Genomic DNA, 23105 nt, shown 5'->3' with positions numbered 1-23105 from the left:
AGATCTTGAATTAAGAACTGAGAAAGGAGAGAAGGCAGTAGAATTGATAGGAATTGATGAGGCTTTCCTGGTGGCTCAGTGGTAAAGAATCCGCCTGCCAGTGCTGGAAACACGGGTTGGATCCCTGATCTGGGGAGATCCCACTTGCCGCAGAGCAACTAAGCCCTTGCACCACAACTAACTAGAGCCTATGCTCTAGAGCCTGTGAGCCGCAACTACTGATGCTGTGCACTCTAGAGCCCATGCTCCACAACAAAAGACGCCACCACAGCGAGAAGTCCTTGCCCACTGCAACTAGCGAGTTTCCCGTGCTCACTGCAACTGGAGAAAAGCCCATGCAGCATCGAAGACCCAGCACAACCCCCCCCCCCCCCAAAGAAGAATTGATGGTAGTATATGAAAGAGGAAAAAAGAAAGGATAAGTTGATTGAGCAAATAAATGAATAAGTAGTTTTGAATGCCTCCAGTTTTAGACTCAGCACTGTGGGTGTTTTGTGAAGTAAGACCTATTATAATGGCACTCATGACCTAATTGGGACTGCAATAGTAGACAGTTATCTAAGAGTGGTATATAAAATTTGATGGTGTAAGAGAGAGAATGACTCTGGGTCACGAACGATCTCTGGCAGCTTTATGGAGAAGGTTAGAGTTGAGTTTTTTCTTTTAATTTGGCTGTGCTGGGTCTTAGTTGCAGCATGTGGGAACTAGTTACCTGACCAGGGATAGAACCTGGGCCTCCTGCATTGGGAGTGCAGTCTTAGCCACTTGACCACCAAGGAAGTCCCTAGAGTTGAGTTTTGTATAGAAGTTACAGCTTCTTTCTGGGTAGGTCCTGTGAAGATAAATTTAGACTTAAAGATGAGGGTCAGATGATGAGAGAAGCAGCAAAGAGAAGGAGATCCAGAGTAGTGTACCATCACTGTCTAAGCATCCACTCTTCTAATTGAACTGTTCTAAGAAAATATCCCAAACCTTTCAGAGCTCTTTCCTACAGTTAATATCTGTTCAGTAGGGATTTGACCCTCTGGTGATTTGGTTTTGCAATTTTTTTTGTAGTATTCCTGGAGAACAATGGAAAGGACAATTCATCACAATACAGCAAAGGTAAAGACCAATGTTTTATTTTTAATCTGTTCAGTTCAGGTTTAGTAGGTTGTGTTGCTACTGGTTAAAAAGAATTTAAGAACATCTTAATAATAGGATAGATTAAGTTACTTGGATTGCCAAAAAGGTCATATTTCACGTTTGGAGAATTTGCAGTATCCAAAATAGTTTTCTTGGTAGGTGCTGTGAGCCTGGTGTGATTCCTCTGACATGTTTTCCCTATGAATTTGGGCCCCGTTGTGTTTTAAGAACGACCTTAAAAACTTTATCTGGAGGTCAGCAGTCTATTCTTTTGGGTTTTTCTGGGACAGTAATTTGTTATATTGTCTGGGTTACAAAAAATGAGATGTATATGATAATCGCAAAGGTTATGGTGTTCTTTTTCTAAATTACCTTCCAATTTTCTCATGTCCTAGAATTATTCATTTTATAAAAAGTTCTTTCTCGGGACATTCTTTAACACATTCAATTGTAATTACAGTGGTCAATGTTTGGGCTGTGGAAAAACTGTAGAGTCTATTCACCTGAGTTCAGAAGAGTATGAATTTCTCAAGGAAAAAATAATGAGGGATGTGATAGATGGAGGTGACCAATACAGAAAGACGACACCTCAGGTGAGTCTGGGACAGGTCTTAACTTCATTCTTGGTTTGCTTGTCTGGAGCAGAGGTTGACAGTTTTTTTCTTTAAAAGACTAGATAGTAAATGTTTTAGATTTTGTGGGCCGTAATGTCTCTGATGCAGCTTTTCTACTCTGCTGTTGTAGTGAAAACAGCCATAGACAATACATAAATGAATACAGTAAAACTGTATTCATGAAAATAAGTCATGGGCTGGATTTTTTCGGCTGGCCATAGTTGCCAAACCTTAGGAGAGATTGCTTTAGACTTTCATAGAATAATTGGGTTAGACTATCATCCATCTGTTGAGCTCAATTCTATTTCATCTGGGCACAAGTGCTCTTAAGCCAAAAAGATAGATGGTTACTCTTTGTGTAAGTGCTTCCAAAAGATGTTTTTAATAAAATTCCATGAAAACATAGGTTTCTCATAAGTTTTCTAGTCAAGAGAGTCTAAGATAACTTGACAAAATTATTTCCAAGTCTTCTTCATATTGAATTTGTTTATTCTTGAAGTCATTCTTAATAGATGTATCTTGCTAATCTTCAGTATTTTATGCTGGTTTACTAAGATTAAGTTGAAGTAAAATGCTTTTATCTTGGAGGGAGGCTGCCTGTCATCTTACTGAATGCTCTTTCTCCAAATACCAAATAACAAGGAGAAGTGTAGTGTTCTGCCTTCTCACTTTGACTTAAAATTGTCAGAAGATGCTAATATGAAGACCTTTGATCCTCAGAATAAAGTCAAAATTGGGTCCTTGAAAACATTATGTTCATTTTATGGAATACCTTTTAGCTGACTTTATTGATAAAATTATAGTTAACATTTATTAAATGATGCTTAGAGCTTTATATTCATTATCTTGTATCTTATTTCATCTTTACACTACCCTGTAAGATGTTGGTTTATTTCTGTATTACAGATAGAGTGATTGAGACTTTGCAAGGTTAAATCTGCCCCAGAATGCTCCACTAATAAAATCTAGGTCAGAGTGACCCCCACATTTTTGCTTTACACTCTGCTGCCTCTCATTGAATGAAAATTTAGTTTGTAGTTCTGTATGTACTTGATAGCTGACTGGCTGTAGCAACTCTTAATGCCTTGGGAATTTCTGACAGCTAAACTGATTTAAACAAATTTCTTTCTCTCATCCAACATCTACTGAACACTTAAGTGTATCTTCTGAAGTAAGTGTTAAGATAGATGCAGGATTGTGTAAATCATGCTGTTTGCTCCTAAAAACTTAACCATTTCTGTTGTGGGTTAGTTGAATATTCTTCCCATCCTCCAATTTTTTATTTGATAAAATTTTCTACCTAAAAAAAAAGTAAAAAAAACCCAAAAAACCCACAATGGACACTTACATACTCTTCATCTAGAATAACCAGTTATTATTCCACATATGTTTTCTATGTGTTTTTATGAACTATTTAAAAGTAAGTTGTAGACATATATATCAGTATGTATATCTTTTTTTGTTTGTTTGGTTTTTGCTGCACCTCAGTTCCCCAACCAGGGAATGAACTCGAGCCATGGCAGTGAAAGCATGGAGTCCTAACCACTGGACCACCAGGGAACTCCTTGTATCTTCTAAGAATAAGAACATTCTGTGTAACTAAACGCTGTTATCACATTTAAGAACCTTAACATTAATTCAGTGTCATTTTAGTAAAGACCACATATTCAAATTTTCCCAGTTCCCTCAAAATGTATTTTAAAACATTTTTCACTTACCCAGGATTCAGTCAAGATTCACTCACTGCTTTTGGCTGTTTGTGTTTCTAAATCCAGAGCAGGCCTCTCCGCCTTTTTTTGTTTTTATGACATTGATTTTTTATAAAGTGTAGGTGGTTTGTCTTGTTCAGGGAATGCAAACTAGTACAGCCGCTATGGAAAACAGTGTGGAGATTTCTTAAAAAACTGGAAATAGAACTGCCATATGACCTAGCAATCCCACTTCTGGGCATACACACTGAGGAAACCAGATCTGAAAGAGACACGTGCACCCCAATGTTCATTGCAGCACTGTTTATAATAGCCAGGGACATGGAAGCAACCTAGATGCCCATCAGCAGATGAATGGATAAGGAAGCTGTGGTACATATACACCATGGAATATTACTCAGCCGTTAAAAAGAATTCATTTGAATCAGTTCTAATGAGATGGATGAAACTGGAGCCCATTATACAGAGTGAAGTAAGCCAGAAAGATAAAGAACATTACAGCATACTAACACATATATATGGAATTTAGAAAGATGGTAATGATAACCCTATATGCAAAACAGAAAAAGAGACACAGATGTACAGAACAGACTTTTGGACTCTGTGGGAGAAGGTGAGGGTGGGATGTTTCAAAAGAACAGCATGTATACTATCTATGGTGAAACAGATCCCCAGCCCAGGTGGGATGCATGAGACAAGTGCTCCGGCCTGGTGCACTGGGAAGACCCAGAGGAATCGGGTGGAGAGGGAGGTGGGAGGGAGGATCGGGATGGGGAATACGTGTAACTCTATGGCTGATTCATGTCAATGTATGACAAAACCCACTGAAATGTTGTGAAGTAATTAGCCTCCAACTAATAAAAAAAAAAAAGTGTACAGTTCAGTGGTATTAAATACATTCACATTACTGTGCAACCATCACCATCATATATCCCCATAACTTTTCATCTTATAAAACTGAAACTCTCTAAAACAGGAACTCCTCATTTTCCACTCCTTCCATCCTCTGCCAGCCACCATTGTACTTCCTGTCTTTTTATGATTTTGAATACTCCAAATACCTCATATAAGTGAAATCATACAGTATTTGTCTTTTGGTACTGTCTTATTTAGTATAAGGTCCTCAAGGGTTATCCATATTGTAGCATATTACAAAATTCCCTTACTTTTCAAGTCTGAATAATAATCCATATAATGCTTGTATCACATTTCTGTTCATCCATTAATGGACAGTTGGGTTGCTTCCACATTTTAATCTATTGTGAGTAATGCTGTTAAGAACATGGGTGTACAGATATCTGTTTGAAACCTTGCTTGCAATTTTTTGAGTATATACTGGGAAGTGGAATTGCTGGATCATATGCTATGTGTATTTTTAATATTTTGAGGAATCTCCGTACTGTGTTCCACAGTAGCTATATTATAGATATTTTACATTACATCAATAGAGCACAGGGGTTCCGGTTTCTCCACATCCTTGCCAACACTGGTGGTTTTTCTTTTCCTTTTGATAGTAGCTATCCTAATGAGTGTGAGGTGGTATCTCATAGTTTTGATTTGCATTATCTAATGATTAGTGATCATTTCATGTGCTTATTGGCAATTCACCTGTCTTCTTTGGAGAAGTGTCTGTTCAAGTCCTTTGCCCATTTTTGAATGGGAGTTGGAGTTTTATTGTTGAGTTTTAGGTTTTTCTGTATATTTTGACATATATTGATCCCTATGTACTATCTGCAGATATTTTCTCCCATTCTGTGGGTTGCCTTTTTATTCTGATAGTGTCTTCTGATGAACAAACTTTTTTATATTATCATGAAGTCCAGTTTGTTATTTTTTCATTTCCTATGCCTTTGGCATCATATCTAAGAAAATCATTGCCAGATCCAGTGTTGTAAAGCTTTTGTTCTGTTTTCATCCCTAAGAGTTTAATTACTTTAGATCTTATATCTAGGATCCTAGATTCATTTTGAGTTAATTTTTGTATGTTATTTGGAAAGGGTTGAACTCATTTTTTGTGTGTGTGTGAGTGGGTAGCCAGTTTTCTCAGCACTGTTTGTAGCTGTCCTTTCCCAATTGAATGGTCTTAACATTCTTGTTAAAAGTCATTCTTAATGTGTATGGGAGGGTCTGAATTTATTTCTGTTCCATTGGCCTGTATGTCTATTTTTATGCCAATGTTACACTTTTTAATTACTGTGGCTTTGTAGTAAGTTTTGAAATCATTAAGTATGGATCCTCTGGTTTTGTTTTTCAATATTGTTTCAGCTATTCAGGATCCCTTGAAAGTCCATATGAACTTTAGTTAGTTATTTTAAAACAAATGCATTTTATTTTTTTATTTTTGGGCTGTTCTGGGTCTTTTTTTGCAGTTTGCAGACTTTCTAATTGCAGTGCTTGGCTTCCCTAGCTGTGGCACATGGGCTTAGTTGTCCCACGGCATGTGGGATCTTAGTTCCTTCCCTTTCCATGGAAACTTGCTTCCCCTGCATTGCACGGCATATTCTTAATCATTAGCCAGATTAAGGGTCAACCTGGGGGACCACCAGGAAAGTCCCCCGTATGAATTTTAGGATGGATTTCTCTATTTCTGCAAAAAAAAAAGTCATTGGGATATTGATAGGGATTGTATTGAATCTGTAGTTTGCTTTCGTAGTGTTAACTTTTAACTATTAAGTCTTCTCATCCATGAACGTGGAATTTGTTTCCATTTATTTATGCCTTTACTCTTTTAGCAGTGTTTTGTAGTTTTCATTGTACAAGTTTTTCACCTCCTTGGTTATGTTTATTCCCAGGAATTTTATTCTTTTTTATGCTGTTATAAATAGAATTGTTTCTGTAGTTTTCAGATTGTTCATTATTTATAGAAACGCAACTGATTTTTGTGTGTTGACTTTATAGTCTCTTACTTTGCTGAATTGATTTATTACTTCTCTGTGTGTGTGTGTGTGCGTGTGTAATCTTTATGGTTTTCTGTATATAAGATCGTATCATCTGCAAACAAAGATAATTTTACATCTTATTTTCCAATTTGGGTACCTTTTATTTCTTTTTCTTGCTTAATTGCTCCAGCTTGAACTTGGAATAAGTAGAAGTGGTAAAAGGGGCAGGGGCATCCTTCCCTTGGTCCTGATCTGGTCCTGAGGAAAAGCTTTCAGTCTTTTACCACTGAGTATGATGTTGACTGTTGGTTTTTATATATGGCTTTTATGTTGAGTTAGTTTCCTTCTATTGCTAGTTTGTCTAGTTTTTTTTAAAGAGTGTTAAATTTTGTTAAATGCTTTTTTCTTCGTTATTTGAGATGATCATGTGTTATTCTGTCATTTTGTTTATGTGGTGTATTGTATTGATCAGTGTTCATGTACTGAAACATCCTTGCATTCCAGGAATAAATCCCACCTAGTCAGGGTGTGTAAATCCTTTTAACATGCTGCTGAATTCGGCTTGTTAGTCTTTTGTTGAAGATTTTTGCTCAGTGTTCAGAGTTTTCCTTTCTTGTAGCATAAAGACACTGTAGTATCAATGTAATGCTGGCCTTGTAGAATGAGTTGAGAAGTATTCCTTCCTCTTTAATTTTTTGGAAAAGTTTAAGAAGATTGGTATTTGTTCTCCTTTAAACGTTTAGTGAAATTCACCAGTGAATCATCAGGTCCAGGACATTTTTTTGAGAGATTTTTTTAAATTAATGATTCACTCTACTTGCTCATTATAGTGTGTATGTTCAAATTTTCTTTTTCTTGATGATTATGCCTGTTTGTTTGCACTTCTGTGACCGGGAGCAGCAGTCTGCAATCAGAGCACAAATCCCCAGTATTTGGAGGACAAGGTCCTTTTTGCCCACCCTGGCTCCCATAAGCTGTGTGCAGACTGCTTTAGGAACATGTATACATGCAGTTGCCTGCCATGTGGGTTGGGGTGAGAGATGGGTAGCTATTGCTGTTCAGAGAGCTAAAACTGATGAAATTAACCGCAATTCATCATTTAAGGCTTCCCCTGGAAGTTGCAAGCCTTTAACAGGCTTCAGAGTTGCCAAGTGGTTACAGAATCAGACAGAGATTCTGTCAGTGCACTGTTGTCTAGTCTTTCTAGGGAGACTGATTTCTGGTGCACTTTTCTCTGCCATCTTCTCTTCAAATTGATGAATTTTGACACATGGAGAAGGTGGCGCTATTGGTAAAGAATTTGCCTGCCAATGCAGGAGACACAAGTTTGATCCCTGGATCAGGAAGATCCCCTGGGGACCATAGTCTGTGAGGTTTTAAGAGTCAGAAACAGCTTAGCGACTAGACAACAATGGATGTGAAGTGATATCTCTTGTGGTCTTAATGAACATTTTCCTATTAACTGATAAAGTAGAGCATCTTTTCATGTACTGAATTGCCATCCATTTATTTTCTTTGGTAAGGCGGTATTTAGATCTTTTGCCTGTTTAAAAAATTGGTTTTTTTCTTATTATTGAGTTGATGGAGAAGAGTCTTGAGAGTCCTTTGAGCTGCAAGGAGATCGAACCAGTCAGTCCTAAAAGGAATCAGTCCTGAGTATTCATTGGAAGGACTGATGCTGAAGCTGAAGCTCCAATACTTTGTCCACCTGATGTGAAGGGCTGACTCATTAGAAAAGACCTTGATGCTGGGAAAGATTGAAGACAGGAGAAGAAGGGGATGACCCAGAGGATGAGATGGTTGGATGGCATCACCGACTCAATGGACATGAGTTTGAGGAAGCTCTGGGAGTTGGTGATGGACAGGGAAGCCTGACATGCTGCAGGTCTCAAAGAGTCAATACATCTGAGCGACTGAACTGAACTGAAAAGTGGCTCTAGGTGTAAGTCCTATGTTAGATATACCTTTTGCAAATATTTTCTCTCAGTCTGGCTTGCCTTTCATTTTCACAGAATATAGGTTCTGATTTAATTGCTCTGGTTTGGGGTCTAGGCATCAGGACTCTCAAAAACTCCCATGATTTTAAAGTGCAAGTGGGGTCCAGAACCACTGCTTCTAATGTGAGATTTTGAAGAACTCTAATGTGTGTATGACAGCTTCTTTTCTACAGGATAATTTTGGGAGAAAACCATCAGTTGAGTTCAGTTCAGTCGCTCAGTTGTGTCCAACTCTTTGCGACCCCATGAATCGCAGCACGCCAGGCCTCCCTGTCCATCACCAACTCCCGGAGTTTCCTCAAACCCATGTCCATCGAGTCAGTGATGCCATCCAACCATCTCATTCTCTGTCGTCCCCTTCTCCTCCTGCCCCCAATCTGTCCCAGCATCAGAATCTTTTCCAATGAGTCAACTCTTCGAATGAGGTGGCCAAAGTACTGGAGCTTCAGCATCAGTCCTACCAATGAACACCCAGGACTGATCTCCTTTAGGATGGACTGGTTGGATCTCCTTGCAGTCCAAGGGACTGTCAAGAGTCTTCTCCAACACCATCCCATAGTTATAGGTAAATCGTTAGTTTTTATGTTTTAAAACTGTGCTTCCACATCACAGCCAGCAGATGGCAATAGTGTAACATGTATTAATAAAAAAAAAATTATTCTAGGTTATGGCCAGGTCAGTCAGGTTAAAAGGATTTGATGAGCTTTTAATATTAAACTGAAAGATAGCTGTATAATTTTTGTTTGTCAAGTTAGTTATAGTAAAGAGAGGAGCTGTATATGTAAATTTTAAGTGAATGAGGCAGAACTCCAAATAATATCCTTGTACTACTAATTCAACTACGTGAAATTCATTGACATCAATAAAGATAAAAAAGGTGAATTTGGAGCTATGAGGAAAGTGTTAGTTTAATATTAGTAAGATTTTTCCCTCTAAGTTTCCTTCATTCTTATAATAATGATAATATTAAATTACACCTTTTTTTCATATTCAGTTGTCCAGGTGTGAATTTGTCTTTAACCTTCTTACTAGGGAAAATTTCAAACATATGAAAAGGTAGAAAGACTAGAATAACAAACTCCTACTCAATGATTATTAACTCATGGCCACTCTTATTTCATTTATACTCCCACCATCCCTCCCTTGCTGCTCAGATAATTGTAAAGCAAATCTGAGCTTAATCACTTATCCTATAAATTATAAATTCAATTTTAAGCAACTTTTCTTTGTATCTCTTAAATATTCCTTCGTGAAGTGATATTTTTCTGACAGAGTAGGAAACCCTTTAGAACAGCAGTTCTCAAACTTTTTGGTCCCATGACCCTTTTATGTTCTTAAAAATTAAGGATTCCTGAGAGCTTTTGTTCATGTGGTATTGTATCTTTTGATAATTACTGGGCTAGAAATTAAAACCAGAACCTTTAAGAGTAATATTAACTTAAAATAACAAAATAAAAACTATCACTTGAACATAACTATATCTTTTCTCAATAATAGTTCTATCGTCTAAAATAAGAACACTATGGGAGAAGAGAGGCACCATCTTACATATTTGTAAATTTTTCTAATCACCTGGTTCACCAGAAGATAGCTGAATTTTCATGTCTGCTTCTGTATTCAGCCTTGTGGTTTATTTTGGTTGAAGCATATGAAGACAATGGAGGCTCATAGAGATAGTCTGAAAGGGTGAAAGTATTTTATTGGCATTTTCAGATAGTTATTCTTCTCTGATGTTATACTAGTCTCTTCTGTACACCTGTGAGGAAATGAGTTTGAAAAAGGCAGATAATATCTTAGTATTATTATAAAAACAGTTTTTAAAAAAAATTATTTATTTTTGGTTGGGCTGGGTCTTCGTTGTTGCTGTCTTTTCTCTAGTTGTGGGGAGCGGGGGCCACTCTCTAGTTGCAGTGCATGGGCTTCTCATTGCAGCGGCTTCTTTTGTTGTGGAGTGTGGGCTCTAGGGCACACGGGCGGTAGTTGTGGCTCCTGGGCTCTAGAGCACAGGCTCAGTTGTTGTGACGCTTGGGTTTAGTTGCTCCCGGGGTTGTGGGATCTTTCCCTATCAAGGATCGAACCTGTGTCTCCTGCATTGGCAGGTGGATACTTTACCACTGAGCCACCAGAGAAGCCTTAAAAATAGTTTTTAAACTTGAAAAAGTCTTAAAGATGTGCAGGGGTCCTCACACAACTGTTGAAGAACCACTGCTCTAGAAATACTCTGCTTTAGGTGTAGTTTGCTTTTTCTCTCTCTTTAAAAGTTTCAGTAATATTTATTTTCCTCAACTTTATTATGCAAACATTAACAAAGGAAGTTAAAAACAAAACAAAGACAGCAGCCTTACTATTCAGCACATCTTGTATTTAGTTTATTCTTTTAATTCTTATTCTTATTTCACCATCTTTCACTTTCTAAAATGGAAAATAAAAATAATTTGTTAATTATAAAAAATTTGCAGTTGCAATAGATAACTGTAAAGAAATAGTAGCCCACGATGGTCCTCTCATTTTGAACTTTTAATGAAGCCTGGTTTTTTTGGTAACTTTTAATGAAACTTTAATCGTGATAACAGTCCCCCATAATCCTGTGATTTAGAACTTGTTAAAACCTTAATGACTTAGGATTCTGTTTTCTAGAAAAGAAATTGGAGAAAGGCAAATTGCCGGTAGTCCACTTAATTGAATTTTTAGGGTTAAGTTTAAATCAAACCATTTGTTCTGCTTGATAATATCTCTTCAGTTAATTGACAAAAGAGAGGCCTTCTGGTGTTTCTCTAACTACAGATTTAAAACAGCACACGTGACCTAAATGAAATGTCTGTATAAAACTGATCTAATGTAGGTTTTAGTTTTTTTTTTTTAATTTGAGAGTTGCAGCTGCAAACCATGAAAGATGTGAACCGACTGAGCTCTTCATCACAGTGTTCAGAGCCTTCCACTCTCATCTTCTGTGGGTTTGAAGATTTGATTATCTCTAAGATGCATAGGAGGTTTTCCCCCAGAATTTTTTTAAAAAAAGTCGAGTGGTAAATGGCAAACTTTGGGGATTTGGTAGTTTAAAAAAAACCTGAGAAATATAATTGTTTCCCAGGTATAGTTTTAAAATCATGTGCTGTGAAGTCTGTTTATAAAAAGCTCATTAATGGACAAATGGTCCTCAACTTAGAACATTTTACCCAGTGTATACTTAATCACTAATGTTATTCCCCATTTCCCTTTCTTCAGCTCCACAGTTAAAAACTAGGCATGTGATCTCTGGATCATCCAGGTGGTTTGGTGCAAGAGTTGTGGTTAAAAATGTGAAACTTCTAGAAAAATCAGTGAGTTCAGAGGCCCAGGAAGGGTAAAAATGTAAAAAGAAAAGCAAGCTGACTCCTTGCAGTGGCCTTCTCAGCATCACACATCTCCATTTCTTCATCCTTCTTCATTTGCTCTGAGATAGCACTTACTGAAATTCTTCCAATTGGGATCCAGTCATTTTTATGAGAATTAGCTTGAAGCGGTGCATTTCCTCTGATGGCTATCTGAGTTCTGTTCTATAAGGGAAGGAGAATTCCTTGTGACTGTAGTGGTAGCTGCTGTTTTAGAGTCGGGTGGGTGATTTTTAAGACATGGAGGACATTTGGGGGGCAACTTCTGAATAGGATGCTAGAGTGGTGGGTCTCACGTAGGTGACAGTGCTGCAGACAGAGGGACAGGGGCACCTTTAGTTGAGATTTGGACAAGGTAGGAGTGTGCGAAGGGAAACTGTTTTTTCTTAAGCCAAGGGCAAGAAGGTCTGGTTTTTCTTATATCTTGTGATCTTTCCTCCCTCAGATCTAGGCTAGTACTTTTATTGTTATAATATATAGCCCCATGACATAGTTTAGCTTGAAAACCAAGTCATTTTTTTTTAATAAATCTGTGTTTTTGAGAAAAGTATTGTGAGTTCTAAGTGAGCATTTTGTAAATGAATTGTAGAAGCAGTGTGTTGGAAGTGAGGTAGTACCAGAGTGGCCACAGTTCTAAGTTTTTGTTTTGCTTAGAAAACGCTGCTTCAGATTTCTGGTTCAGTTTTTCTTTCAGTGTTGACTAAAGGTATCAATTTTCATTGCCTTTTCATTTGTTCTTCCAAGCGAATAGAATAGTGTGAATAAGACAGAAGAATAAAAACGATAACACATGGTTACTGAAGTCTGACAGCTTGCTTCTGAGGGAAGAGAAAACTACCAATGTGAAAGAGCAATTGCTGAGATGTTGAGAATAACAGCAAAGGCCTCTTCCCTTCTCTCCAGCACCAGACTTTTGATCTTTATATGATGTTCATCTTGCAGTCTTTCTTATCTCAGTAAATAGAACTTTCTTCTTCTAGTTATTCAGATGTAAAAAATTGAGTCAACCTTAACTCCCCTCTTTGCATCATACCCCACCTCCAGTCTACCAGAAAATATATCAGTTTTCTTCAGGGCATATATGACCACTTCTCATCACCTTTGGGCTTCCCTGGTAAAAAATCTACCTGCAATGCAGGAGAGCCCGGTTTGATTCCTGGGTCGGGAAGATCTGCTGGAGAAGGGATAGGCTACCTACTCCAGTATTCTTGGGCTTCCCTGGTGGCTCAGCTGGTAAAGAATCTGCTTGCAGTGTGGGAGACCTGGGTTCAGTCCCTGAGTTGGAAAGATACCTTGGAGAGGGGAATAGCTACCCACTCCAGTATTCTGGCCTGGAGAATTCCGTGGACTCTGTAGCCCATGGGGCCGCAAAGAGTTGGACACGACTGAGCGACTTTCACTGTGATCACCTTTGCTGCTACCACTTTTTGATCTAAGGCACGTCATTTCTAGACGAGACCACTACAATAGCCGTCCATCTGGTCATCCTTGTTTCCCATCACCCTGCTGTCAGCCGGCATGATTCTCGTCATCCCATGTCAGATCATGTCACCCCCTGGCTTAAAACTCTCCAGTAGGCCGAATCACAGAATCTTTCCAGTGACCTCTAAAACCCATTAGCCTCTCGGATCTTACTGCATTCCATTGCAGCCGGCTGGACTGCTTGGTGTTTCTTGGTCCTGCCAGATATGCTCCTGCCTCAGGACCTTTGTGCTAGCTATTTCCTCTTCCTCCAGATATCTGTGTGATTATTCATCTACTTGCTTCAGCTCTTTTCTTAAATGTTGCCTTCTTAGAGCGGTTCTTCCTGACCACCCTATTCAGAATTGCATGTATCCCCTCACCCAAGCACTCTGTTTTGGGTCTCTGCTTTATTTTTCTCCATAACACTTAACCATAATCTGACATATTATGTATTTTATATGGTTTTATTAATCTTTTCTCTATATTGGAAGCTCCATGAGAGTAGAAATTTTTGTCTGTTTGAACCCTGCAGTATGCTTACTATGTGTCAGGCGGTGTGCTAGGATCTTTGTTATTTCTTTTTTTTTTTTTTCTTTTGCTTCACTGGGCAGCTTGTGGGATCTTAGTTCCTCAACGAGGAATTCAACCCACACCCTTTACAGTGAGAGCACAGAGTCCTGACCACTGGACCATCAGAGTTCCCCAGGGGTCTTTGTTATCCTTGAGTTAATCCTAACTAACTAATCCTAACTAACTAATCCTTGAGTTAATCCTACAGGGAAGGCAGTATCTCATCTTTGCTAGGCCTCAGAGAGGGTAAGTGGCTTTCCTGAGCCAGGTTTGTTAGTAGCAGAGCTAAGATTTGTCTCTCTTGTTTCCAGAATCTGAGTTTTCTTCATTAAGTTTCCTTATGTTCATAATGATATACTGGGTCCCTAAGAGGTTTTAAAAGATACTGTTTGATATTTGTTTGATAAAGTATGCAGTACATTTCTAATAATAGTTTCCATTTTGCATTATCTAGACTTTTAAAAGATTAAAATGAAATAAAATTAAATGTCTAATGGAACACGCCTTCATTATCTGAAATGTTTACTTGTATGTTGTTGTGCTAGTCATTCAGTCGTGTCCAACTCTTTGTGACCCCATGGACTGTAGCCCGCCAGGCTCCTCTGTCCATGGGATTTCCCAGGCAAGAACACTGGAGTGGGTTGCCTTTTCCCTTCTCCAGGGGACCCAGGGATTGAACCCCAGGTCTCATTGCAGGTGAATTCTTTACAGTCTGAGTCACCAGGGAAGCCCTTATTTTGACAGAATAATGTGTTTTACATGTATGTATAAATACATACATAATACAAGATACCAAAATACAAGATATAAAGAAGTATATTTGTATTCTTGAAGAAGTTTGAGAGATCTTTTCAGATATTAATTCTGCTTGATTTGTTTTAACCGCTTTTTTTCTAAAGCAAACATTTGTTATAAGGCTTACTGTAAACTAATCACTACTGTAAGTACCTTACAACTGTTAGCTCATTTAACATCATCTTTATAATAACCATGAGAAAGTTACTTCATGATTCTTGTTCTGACTGTTGCCAGGCAACCTAATAATGTCTCAAGTCAGATAAGATCATCTTTTCCTAGTGGGGGCAGAGATGAGGGTAGAGCCCTGAAGAAAGTGCAGGGTAGAAGAGGAAGTTGTGATTTAGGTGAATAAAAGTACAGAATCTGTGTCTAGCATGGCGTCAGTCTGGAAAGGAAGAAAAGGACATCAAATCATTGCTGAGGTTTTGATAGTGTGAAGCTTTTTAGACTACCTCACTGCCTTTCCTTTATATTTTTTTAAATTAATTTTTATCGGAATATAGTTGATCTTCAATGTTGTTTCTGCTGTACAGTGAGTGAATCAGTTATACACATACATATGTCCACTCTTTTTGGGTTCTGTTCCCATATAGGTCATTACAGAGTATAAGTGAAGTCTTGAGCAGAGCACCTAACACCTCCTTAGAATCCAGCAGAACTTGTTATCTAAAGGTTGAAGCTCTGCAAGTGGTTCTCTCCTTTGGGGTTTCAAGAAACAGGAAACAGAAGAATTAAGGATTTGGTATGTGAAAATATCAAACTTTAATCTGATCAACCTCTAGGGCCCAACCACTGATTTATATATAATTCAGTATATATAATTCCATATTACAGGAAATATATGGGACATATTATACCTCAAGAATACAGTCACCAAATCCAAACTAGGAAACTAAGACAAATAGGCTAGTTTTTCCCAATAAATGAATTGCAAACAGAGAGAAAGAGAACCAGAGAGAGGGAGAGGGAAAAGACCTGTAGATCAAAGCGATTTATGATTTATCCATCATTTGCAGTGTGTGGGCTGTATTGTGCCTTATATTCCTCATTTGAACAATCAAGTCTGAACACAGTTGTTGGAGATGATAAGAAATTATTGCTGATTTTTTTTTTTAAGATGTTATAATGCTAGTGGGTTGTTTTCAAACTCTGTATTTTAGGGAATTCCCTGGCAGTCCAGTGGTTAAGATTTGGCACTTTCACTACTGAGAGCCTGGATTCAGTCCCTGGTCAGGGAACTAAGATCCCACAAGCCGCACGGCATGACCAAAAACACCCCCCACAACCAGAAGTATTTCAGAGCTACACACTGAAATATTTATGGATGAAATGATGTGATGGGTGAGATATGCTTCAAAAATAACTGGGAATTGGGGGATGGAGTAGGTAGGGTTACATATGAAACTAGATTGGCCATGAGTTGATAAAGTTAGTATGGATTCACTGAAATTTCTTATTATTCTGTATACTTTAGTATATGTCCGAAATTTCCATTGTAAAAATCTTTTCAAAACGATGGCATATTAAAGAAATGCTTATATGTTTTCAGGAGAAGTTATGAAGAGGGAGATTATAAAATAATGCATCCTTAGTGAATTTCATGCAGAGGCAAATCCTCCTGTAGTGTATTTTCCCCAAACAAACATAATCATTATAAAAGATGAAAGTAGTTTAGAAATGTCGTCATAGAAAGTGAAAGTCCATTTCTTTAGTCAAAAAATATTTTTAAAATACTGAAAATTTGTCATAACATTTGCACATGGTAATACATTTCTTTTTCCACTCACGAAATGCGTGAGAGGTGAAATTTAGATTGGAGCTGGAGAGAGATTTCCTACTGAACCACATTGCTTTTGTTATTAATGTTTTTTTCTGCAGTTGAAAAAAAAATCCTGTACATGTGAATCCAATTTGTAGTGAAAACTGTAGCTAAAGTGGCAATCTGGCGTGCTCCCGTGTGCATCCACCCCTGCCTTTAGTTCAGGCGGCAGCTGCAGCTTGATTCTGGGTGGTGAGGCCTTCTGTGAAGGGAAGTTTGAACCTGAGAGGTCATGCATCCTCAGCAGCGCTGGTTGGGAGATGTGGAGGGAGGGGATTTCCACTCTTTGTCACCAAGATCTCCAGGCGCATTTCCTCTTTGTTTTTGCATTTTCCGCAGCTGTGCAGCAGCCGCAGGGAAGTCCAGTGTGGTTTCCTGCACTTAGGAGTGCTGGCTTTTCTTTTGGAGATTTATAATTGGAAGAGTGGAATGTGTGTGGATTGAGCTAGCTACACAGATGATTTATACACTGGATTTTTAAAACTTGACTCCCTGCATTTGTGCCAGTGGTAGATCTGCTCAGATGATTTGAATTAGCAGACAAACTCAGGCTTTCTCAAAGGCAGACGTTCGTCTTGATGGACCATGCTGTAATTAGAAATGTGATTCTTTGCAAGCTGACTAAAAAACAAAGAATTGCAAAATTACATTCTCCTATATTAATAAAAATACTATATTTTCTTTGTAGATTCATACCATATAAATGCTTATGTTTTGGGTTGAATTGATTATTTAACCTGTAAAATTCTCCAGCATGAGAAAAGTGAGCAGGGGGTATTTTTTCAGGGAAATAGCATACAGCCTTATCAGGCAGTGCCCACATGCAGTGTCACTGGGAAATGAAAAGAACTTAGTAAATGCTTAGGAGCTATTCAACATTAGGTGAAAGATGAAAGGACTTATTATAGGTTAATACTTCTGCAGTCGTTGTCAATGTCTCATGGCCTGATAACTGTGATTCGTTTTTTCAAAATACATTCAGGGGCCTGTACTACATCTATCAGACTTCCAAGGTGGAGCTAGTAGTAAAGAACCTGCCGGCCAGTGCAGGAGACGTAAGAGACTCTGGTTTGATCCCTCAGTCAGGAAGATCCCCTGGAAGAGAGCATGGCAGCCCACTCCAGTATTCTTGCCTAGAGAATCCCATGGACAGAGGAGCCTGGCGGGCTACAGTCCATGGGTTTCAGAGTTGGACACACTGAACCAACTTAGCAGGCAGGCAGGACTGCATCTACACATGGGCCAGACCTTTTAAGACAGAAATTATTGAAGTGACCTCTTCCAAGGTTGCTCACTATTGTGTTGATGGTACAAGGTTTCTGGACCTTCAGAGAAACTCCATATGATTATTAGAAAATAAGAACTGATTATTATTATTATTTGTAAATGTTTATAATTTTATTTTTCCAGTTTCACTGAGGTATAATTGACATATAAGTGTATTAGTTTGAGGTGTAACGACATAAACAGTATGCTCTCTGTAAGAAACTGATTATTGTTAAGTACCAAAATAACCTGATAGACCATTTCCAGAACACAGCCAAAGCACAGCTTTCTTGGTCCTGACTGTCAGCCATGTTATCAGTGAAGCTAAGCTAGGAACAGGGAAGCCTGGCATGGTACAGTCCTTGAGGTCATGAAGAGTCAGACACAACTTGGCGACTCAACAACAATAAAGCTAGTATTTCAATCCAAATGTATTTCTTGTTATTGTGTAAAACTTTTAAAGTAGAATACCTCTCTAAGTAAAGGAACAATAATGGATTTGCTGGGAAGAGGCAAGGACTGCATTTCTTCCCTTCCTTGTCTTATGATAAGTTGTGGTGGTTTTCAAATTTTGTTCTATGGGATTCTGAACACCCAGAAATGTTGGTAACATTTTGTGCAAATTCGTGTGCAGTGTTTCAGTTGGGTTATGGACTAGCAGGCAGACACCACACATTACATCCAGAGTAAAATTAGATTTAATTCCTAGTTTATAAAGTAAAAATGCTGACATATATCAGAAGGGGGGCAGTTAGAGAAGAAGCAGGTGCAGTATATTTCAGTGTGTTTCCCTAGGCCCCCGGGGTCCCCAGTGGGGCTGAATAGCTAGTAACAGTGTCCACTCAAGGTAAGCTCTCTATCATAATTCATGTTGCATCACATACCTTTTATAGTTAGACTGACACCACCATTCACAGAGATTTAAGCCACAATCTGTGTGCCTCTTTTATGAATATTGAACTTTCCTGGAATCCATGTCCTCTCCTCACCAGAGAAAATCCATTTTCCTGCGATGAGCAGGTGTATTTTTCTCCAGAAAGAATACCCAGGGGCTTTCAGTGACCCTGGTGGGATTTCTTCCTCAGCTTTAGTTCCTTCTTATCCAAGGGACTCCCGGATTGTTATTGTTGTTTTGTTTTTTATCCTGGCTATTCTTTTAAGTGCTAGATCAATACAACTAACTGCTTGTGAGACATTTCTGTGTGAATATGCCATTGTTGTTGTTATTCACTTGCTAAGTCATGTCCAACTCTTTGTGACCCCAAGAACTACAGCACACCAGGCTTCCCTGTCCTTCACTGTCTTCCAGAGTTTGCTCAAACTCGTGTCCATTGAGTCAGTGATGCCATCCAATCTTAATGTCCTCCATCGTCCCCTTCTCTTCTTGCCCTCAATCTTTTCTAGCATCAGGGTCTTTTTCAGTGAGTTGGCTCTTCATGTGAGATTTGCCAAAATATTGGAGCTTCAGCATCAGTTTCTTCCAATGAGTATTCAGGGTTGGTTTCTTTTAAGGTTGACTGGTTTGATCTCCTTGCAGTCCAGGGGAGTCTCCAGCACCACAGTTCGAAAGCATCCATTCTTTAGCGCTCTGCCTTGTTTATGGTCCAGCTCACATCCAGACTTGACTGCTGGAAAAACCATAGCCTTGACTGTACGAACCTTTGTTGGCAAAGTGGTGTCTCTGAGTATGTCGTTATGAGCTCAAATTCAAGGTGTCAAAAGTCAGGTTCTTCATAAATGCTTCTTTTTCTAGTCTCTGATCACATACCACTGAGTTTCCTTTTGTGTCTTTTCTCTTTGCTGCCCAGACTGAGACAATTAAAACTAACTTTTTGATTCCTCTCTTCTCCTTAACCTTTGTGTCAAATCCATCGGTAATCCTGTTGTGCAGCACTTCTTGTATCTGCTTCTGTTACTCGATTTCTACTCCTTCTATCTTGTGTAAGCCTTTTGCATCCGAGCCTCAACGTCTGTGTTACCTCCTAACTGGTTTTCTTGTGTCTATTCCTTCCATTTAAAAAAAAAAGACTCTTCCTAAATCAGTCTTGTTAAAACACTGGTTTAATCATATTATTCCGTTGCCCAAAAACGTTCTGCAGTTTTCCTTCCTACCCTGAAAGTAACTCCTTCTCCACAGTTTTGCCACAACCCACTTTTCAAGCCTCATCTCCTCTTACTATTCTTTACAAACACCTGCTTCAGGCGGAGCTAGCTACTCACTGGCTCTGGACTACTCTGCGCTTTTCTTTTGTCTGCTTTTCTCCTCATCTCAAATGTGCAGGAGTACATTGCTCTCCCTCTTTGAGGAGCAGGACACTGATGCCACAATGTTTGGCATCAGTAGATGTGCAGTAAGTATTATTTATACATTAAGTCATCCAAGGTTTATATTATCTATGCCATAGTTACCATTTATTTAATTATACCATTTAATCATTACAATAACTTTGAAGGAAAGAGTATTTTATATACTTTACAGAGAGGAAGCTGAGGGTCAGAGAAGTTCATTGACTTGCTAAAGCCACATGGGTTAAGTCACAGAGCCAGGATTCAAACCCTGATCTCTGGATTCCATTCACCCAGGCTGTTTACACTGTGCCAATACTTTTATGTCCCTGGTAGTCTGGTGTACACTTTTGAGCATGATGTTGCTAAATATTTAGCTTGCTATTACTTGCTTAGCAGCAGCAGAAGGGAAGGTGTGCAGACGTGAATTAGCAGTAACTGCTAGCAGGAATAATGAAACAGATGGAAACTGTGTCAAAGTTCACAGGAAGATAGAATTTCTCTTAATCTCCTTTATTACTGGTGGGATGACTCATCTTCCAGTTGTACTTTGCTGCTCAGTTATTCAATATTTATATAAGTTAGACATGGAAGGGAAAACCACTGATGAGATGTACAGGACACGTCATGAGTTCATGAGTGTTCCTGGGATATCCCCAAGATTTCTACCTGTCTTCTTGCCGTTTCCGTTTACTATTTGATTCTTTGGCCTTCTGAGTTTCTTTCAGAGTAAAATCACTTCCCATTTTTTCCCTGCCCTCCACGTGAACGGCTTCCATTGGCTACTTTCTCACTCCTGCAGTGCACAGAGACTTACTATAGCTTATTTAACATGAGGCAGATTTAGTATTGTTTAACTTAAGCACTGGAAATTCCAGGATTTAAATTTTTTCCTTCTCTATTCTCTCTCTTCTATTCTTTTTCTTTTTTTCACTAAAAGAAGACGAAAAAACAGCGTAAACCATTTTCTTTTTATATTAGCAGTAAAACTGAGTTTGGATGATAACAAATTCTGCTTCATTTCCATGAGAAATTTTTAAACTTTGGTGACTTTTGCAGGTACAACTGATAAACTGTTCTTTTCTCCTTTTTTTTTTTCCTCTTCTTTTTTTTTCTTTTCTTTTTTTTTTTTCCTTCTTTTTTTTTTCTTTTCTCTTTTCTGCTTTATAAACAAAATAAATAGCTTATTCAGCTCAATGAAGTAATTAAGTAGGAGTCAGAACTAGAGGTTGTATATTTTTTATGTAGTCATCAATGTGGCCTTTTTTTCCCCCCTCTGCATCTCAGTTTTCTCACAGGATTGTTTCGAGGATATATCTGAAGATACATACATGTTGTAAAGTGTAGCGTGATCTGCAGGCGTGCGGGTCAAGCAACCCCCAGCAGAGGACACTTGATTTATGAGTCATCTGTTCATACATATGTGCTGCGAGAGCAGTGGGTCTAGCCTTTCTGAAGGGGTGGGCTGAATTGTCTCTTCGGCCTTTGAATCAGAATACATGGAAACAAATGACATGTAAACATACTTTCTTATATATATAGAGTTGTTGTTATTTAGTAGCTAAGTCATGTCCAACTCTTTGCAACCCCATGAACTGCAGCATGCCAGACTTCCCTGACCTTCACTGTCTCCCAGAATTTGCTGAGATTCATGTCCATTGAGTCCGTGATGCTGTCCAAGCATGTCATGCTCTGCTACCCTTGTCCCCTCCCGCCTTCAATTTTTCCCAGCATCAGTGTCTTTTCCAGTGAGTCGGCTCTTTGCATCAGGTGGCCAAAATATTGAAGCTTAAGCTTCAGCATCAGTCTTTCCAGTGAATGTTCAGGGTTGATTTCCTTTAGGATTGACTGGTTTGATCTCCTTGCAGGACTCTCCAGAGTCTTCTCTGGCACCACAGTTCAGAGGCACCAATTCTTTGGTGTTCTGCCTTCTTCATGGTCCAGCTCTTACACCTATAAATGACTGCTGGAAAAACCATAGCTTTGACTCTTTGGACCTTTGTCAGCAACGTTTGTCATAGCTTTTTTCCAAGGAGTAAGTATGTTTTAATTTTGTGGCTGTAGTCACTGTCCTCAATGATTTTGAAGCCCAGGAAAATAAAATCTGTCCCATATAGAGGCAGTTGGGTTGTTACCACTTTAGGGATTCAAATATCCTGCCACCATATGAAGACAGAAACCATATTTGCTTTTCTTTGGAAATTCTTTTTGAGGACTCTGAATTAAGTTTTATCTATGTATGGTGCTCAATTTTTCTATAAGACTATTCTCTCTCTTATTTGAAAAATAAGTATTTACTTTCAGATTTGGGGGAGGGGGAGTTTTCCAGTGAGTTTTATTGGTGTGATATTTTTATTTTGTTGTGGGATCATCCAGTGAAAGGAGTTAAATATTTTGCATGTTTGCTTCAAAGGACTGGGGGAAGTTAGGCATTGAGTTGGTGTTTTAGAGTCGGTTCTTGGTTGATTGCGAACCAGTGGGGATTTCCAGGGTGTGTAAGTGTGGATGAACTCCTTGAACTGAAAGCAGAATTTTTTTTAAAAAGTGGTTAACAGGATTTCTGGGTTTCCAGATTCCAAGCCACGTTACTGCCTTTCCTTGCCTGATTTGTTCTTTTCTAATTTGGGAGCAAGATTCTATGATGAAAAACATGTTGTCTTTTTGCCTTTCTTTTAACTGTTCTCTGTCTTTCAGGATATGATACAACAGGGAAGGAGAGTGAGATTAAAAAGAATATAGCTTTTTGTTCTACCTCTTAATCTAATTTCTAAACTATCTTTACCTGAATAACATCTATTTCCATAAAACACAAGCAAAATTTAAGAAATAACTTTATCATTTGAGTAAATTATATTCTGCCTGGGGTATCGAGTAGAAAAATCTACTTGGAAATATAACTGGTTGCTAGAGAACTTGTCTCTAACTTGTGATTCTGAATGGCTGAGGATTCTTTAGTGAAACTTTTTCAGTCTTTTATGTAATTGATACTGGGCTATCATTTTGTATTTCAAGACCAAAGTAGATTATCTTCTTCCTTCTTACCCCCTGCTCCTCTCTCCTTTTCCTCTTTTTTCTGTTTCAAGCTGTATAGTTTTCCATTTTGTCAAGTGACCATAATTTACTTATTCAGTCTTTGGTTAATAGATATTTAGGTTGTTTTAGTCTTTCTCTATTAAAAAAATGCAACAGTGAATCACCTTACACATT

General features: G+C 38.4%; 1 protein-coding gene across 1 annotated transcript in view; it reads left to right on the top strand.

The window, feature by feature from the left end:
* LOC122455111 (protein only RNase P catalytic subunit) overlaps window positions 1-23105 on the top strand; it is a 118895-nt gene that overhangs the window by 3081 nt on the left and 92709 nt on the right. The window contains exons 4-5 of the mRNA XM_043489985.1: window positions 1057-1104; window positions 1586-1718. Coding sequence (XP_043345920.1) covers window positions 1057-1104; window positions 1586-1718 — 181 coding nt within the window. The remainder of the gene's footprint in view (window positions 1-1056; window positions 1105-1585; window positions 1719-23105) is intronic.

This window comes from Cervus canadensis, chromosome 17, assembly GCF_019320065.1.
Source record: "Cervus canadensis isolate Bull #8, Minnesota chromosome 17, ASM1932006v1, whole genome shotgun sequence".
Taxonomy (NCBI): domain Eukaryota; kingdom Metazoa; phylum Chordata; class Mammalia; order Artiodactyla; family Cervidae; genus Cervus; species Cervus canadensis.
This window is presented reverse-complemented; position numbering and strand designations above follow the sequence as displayed.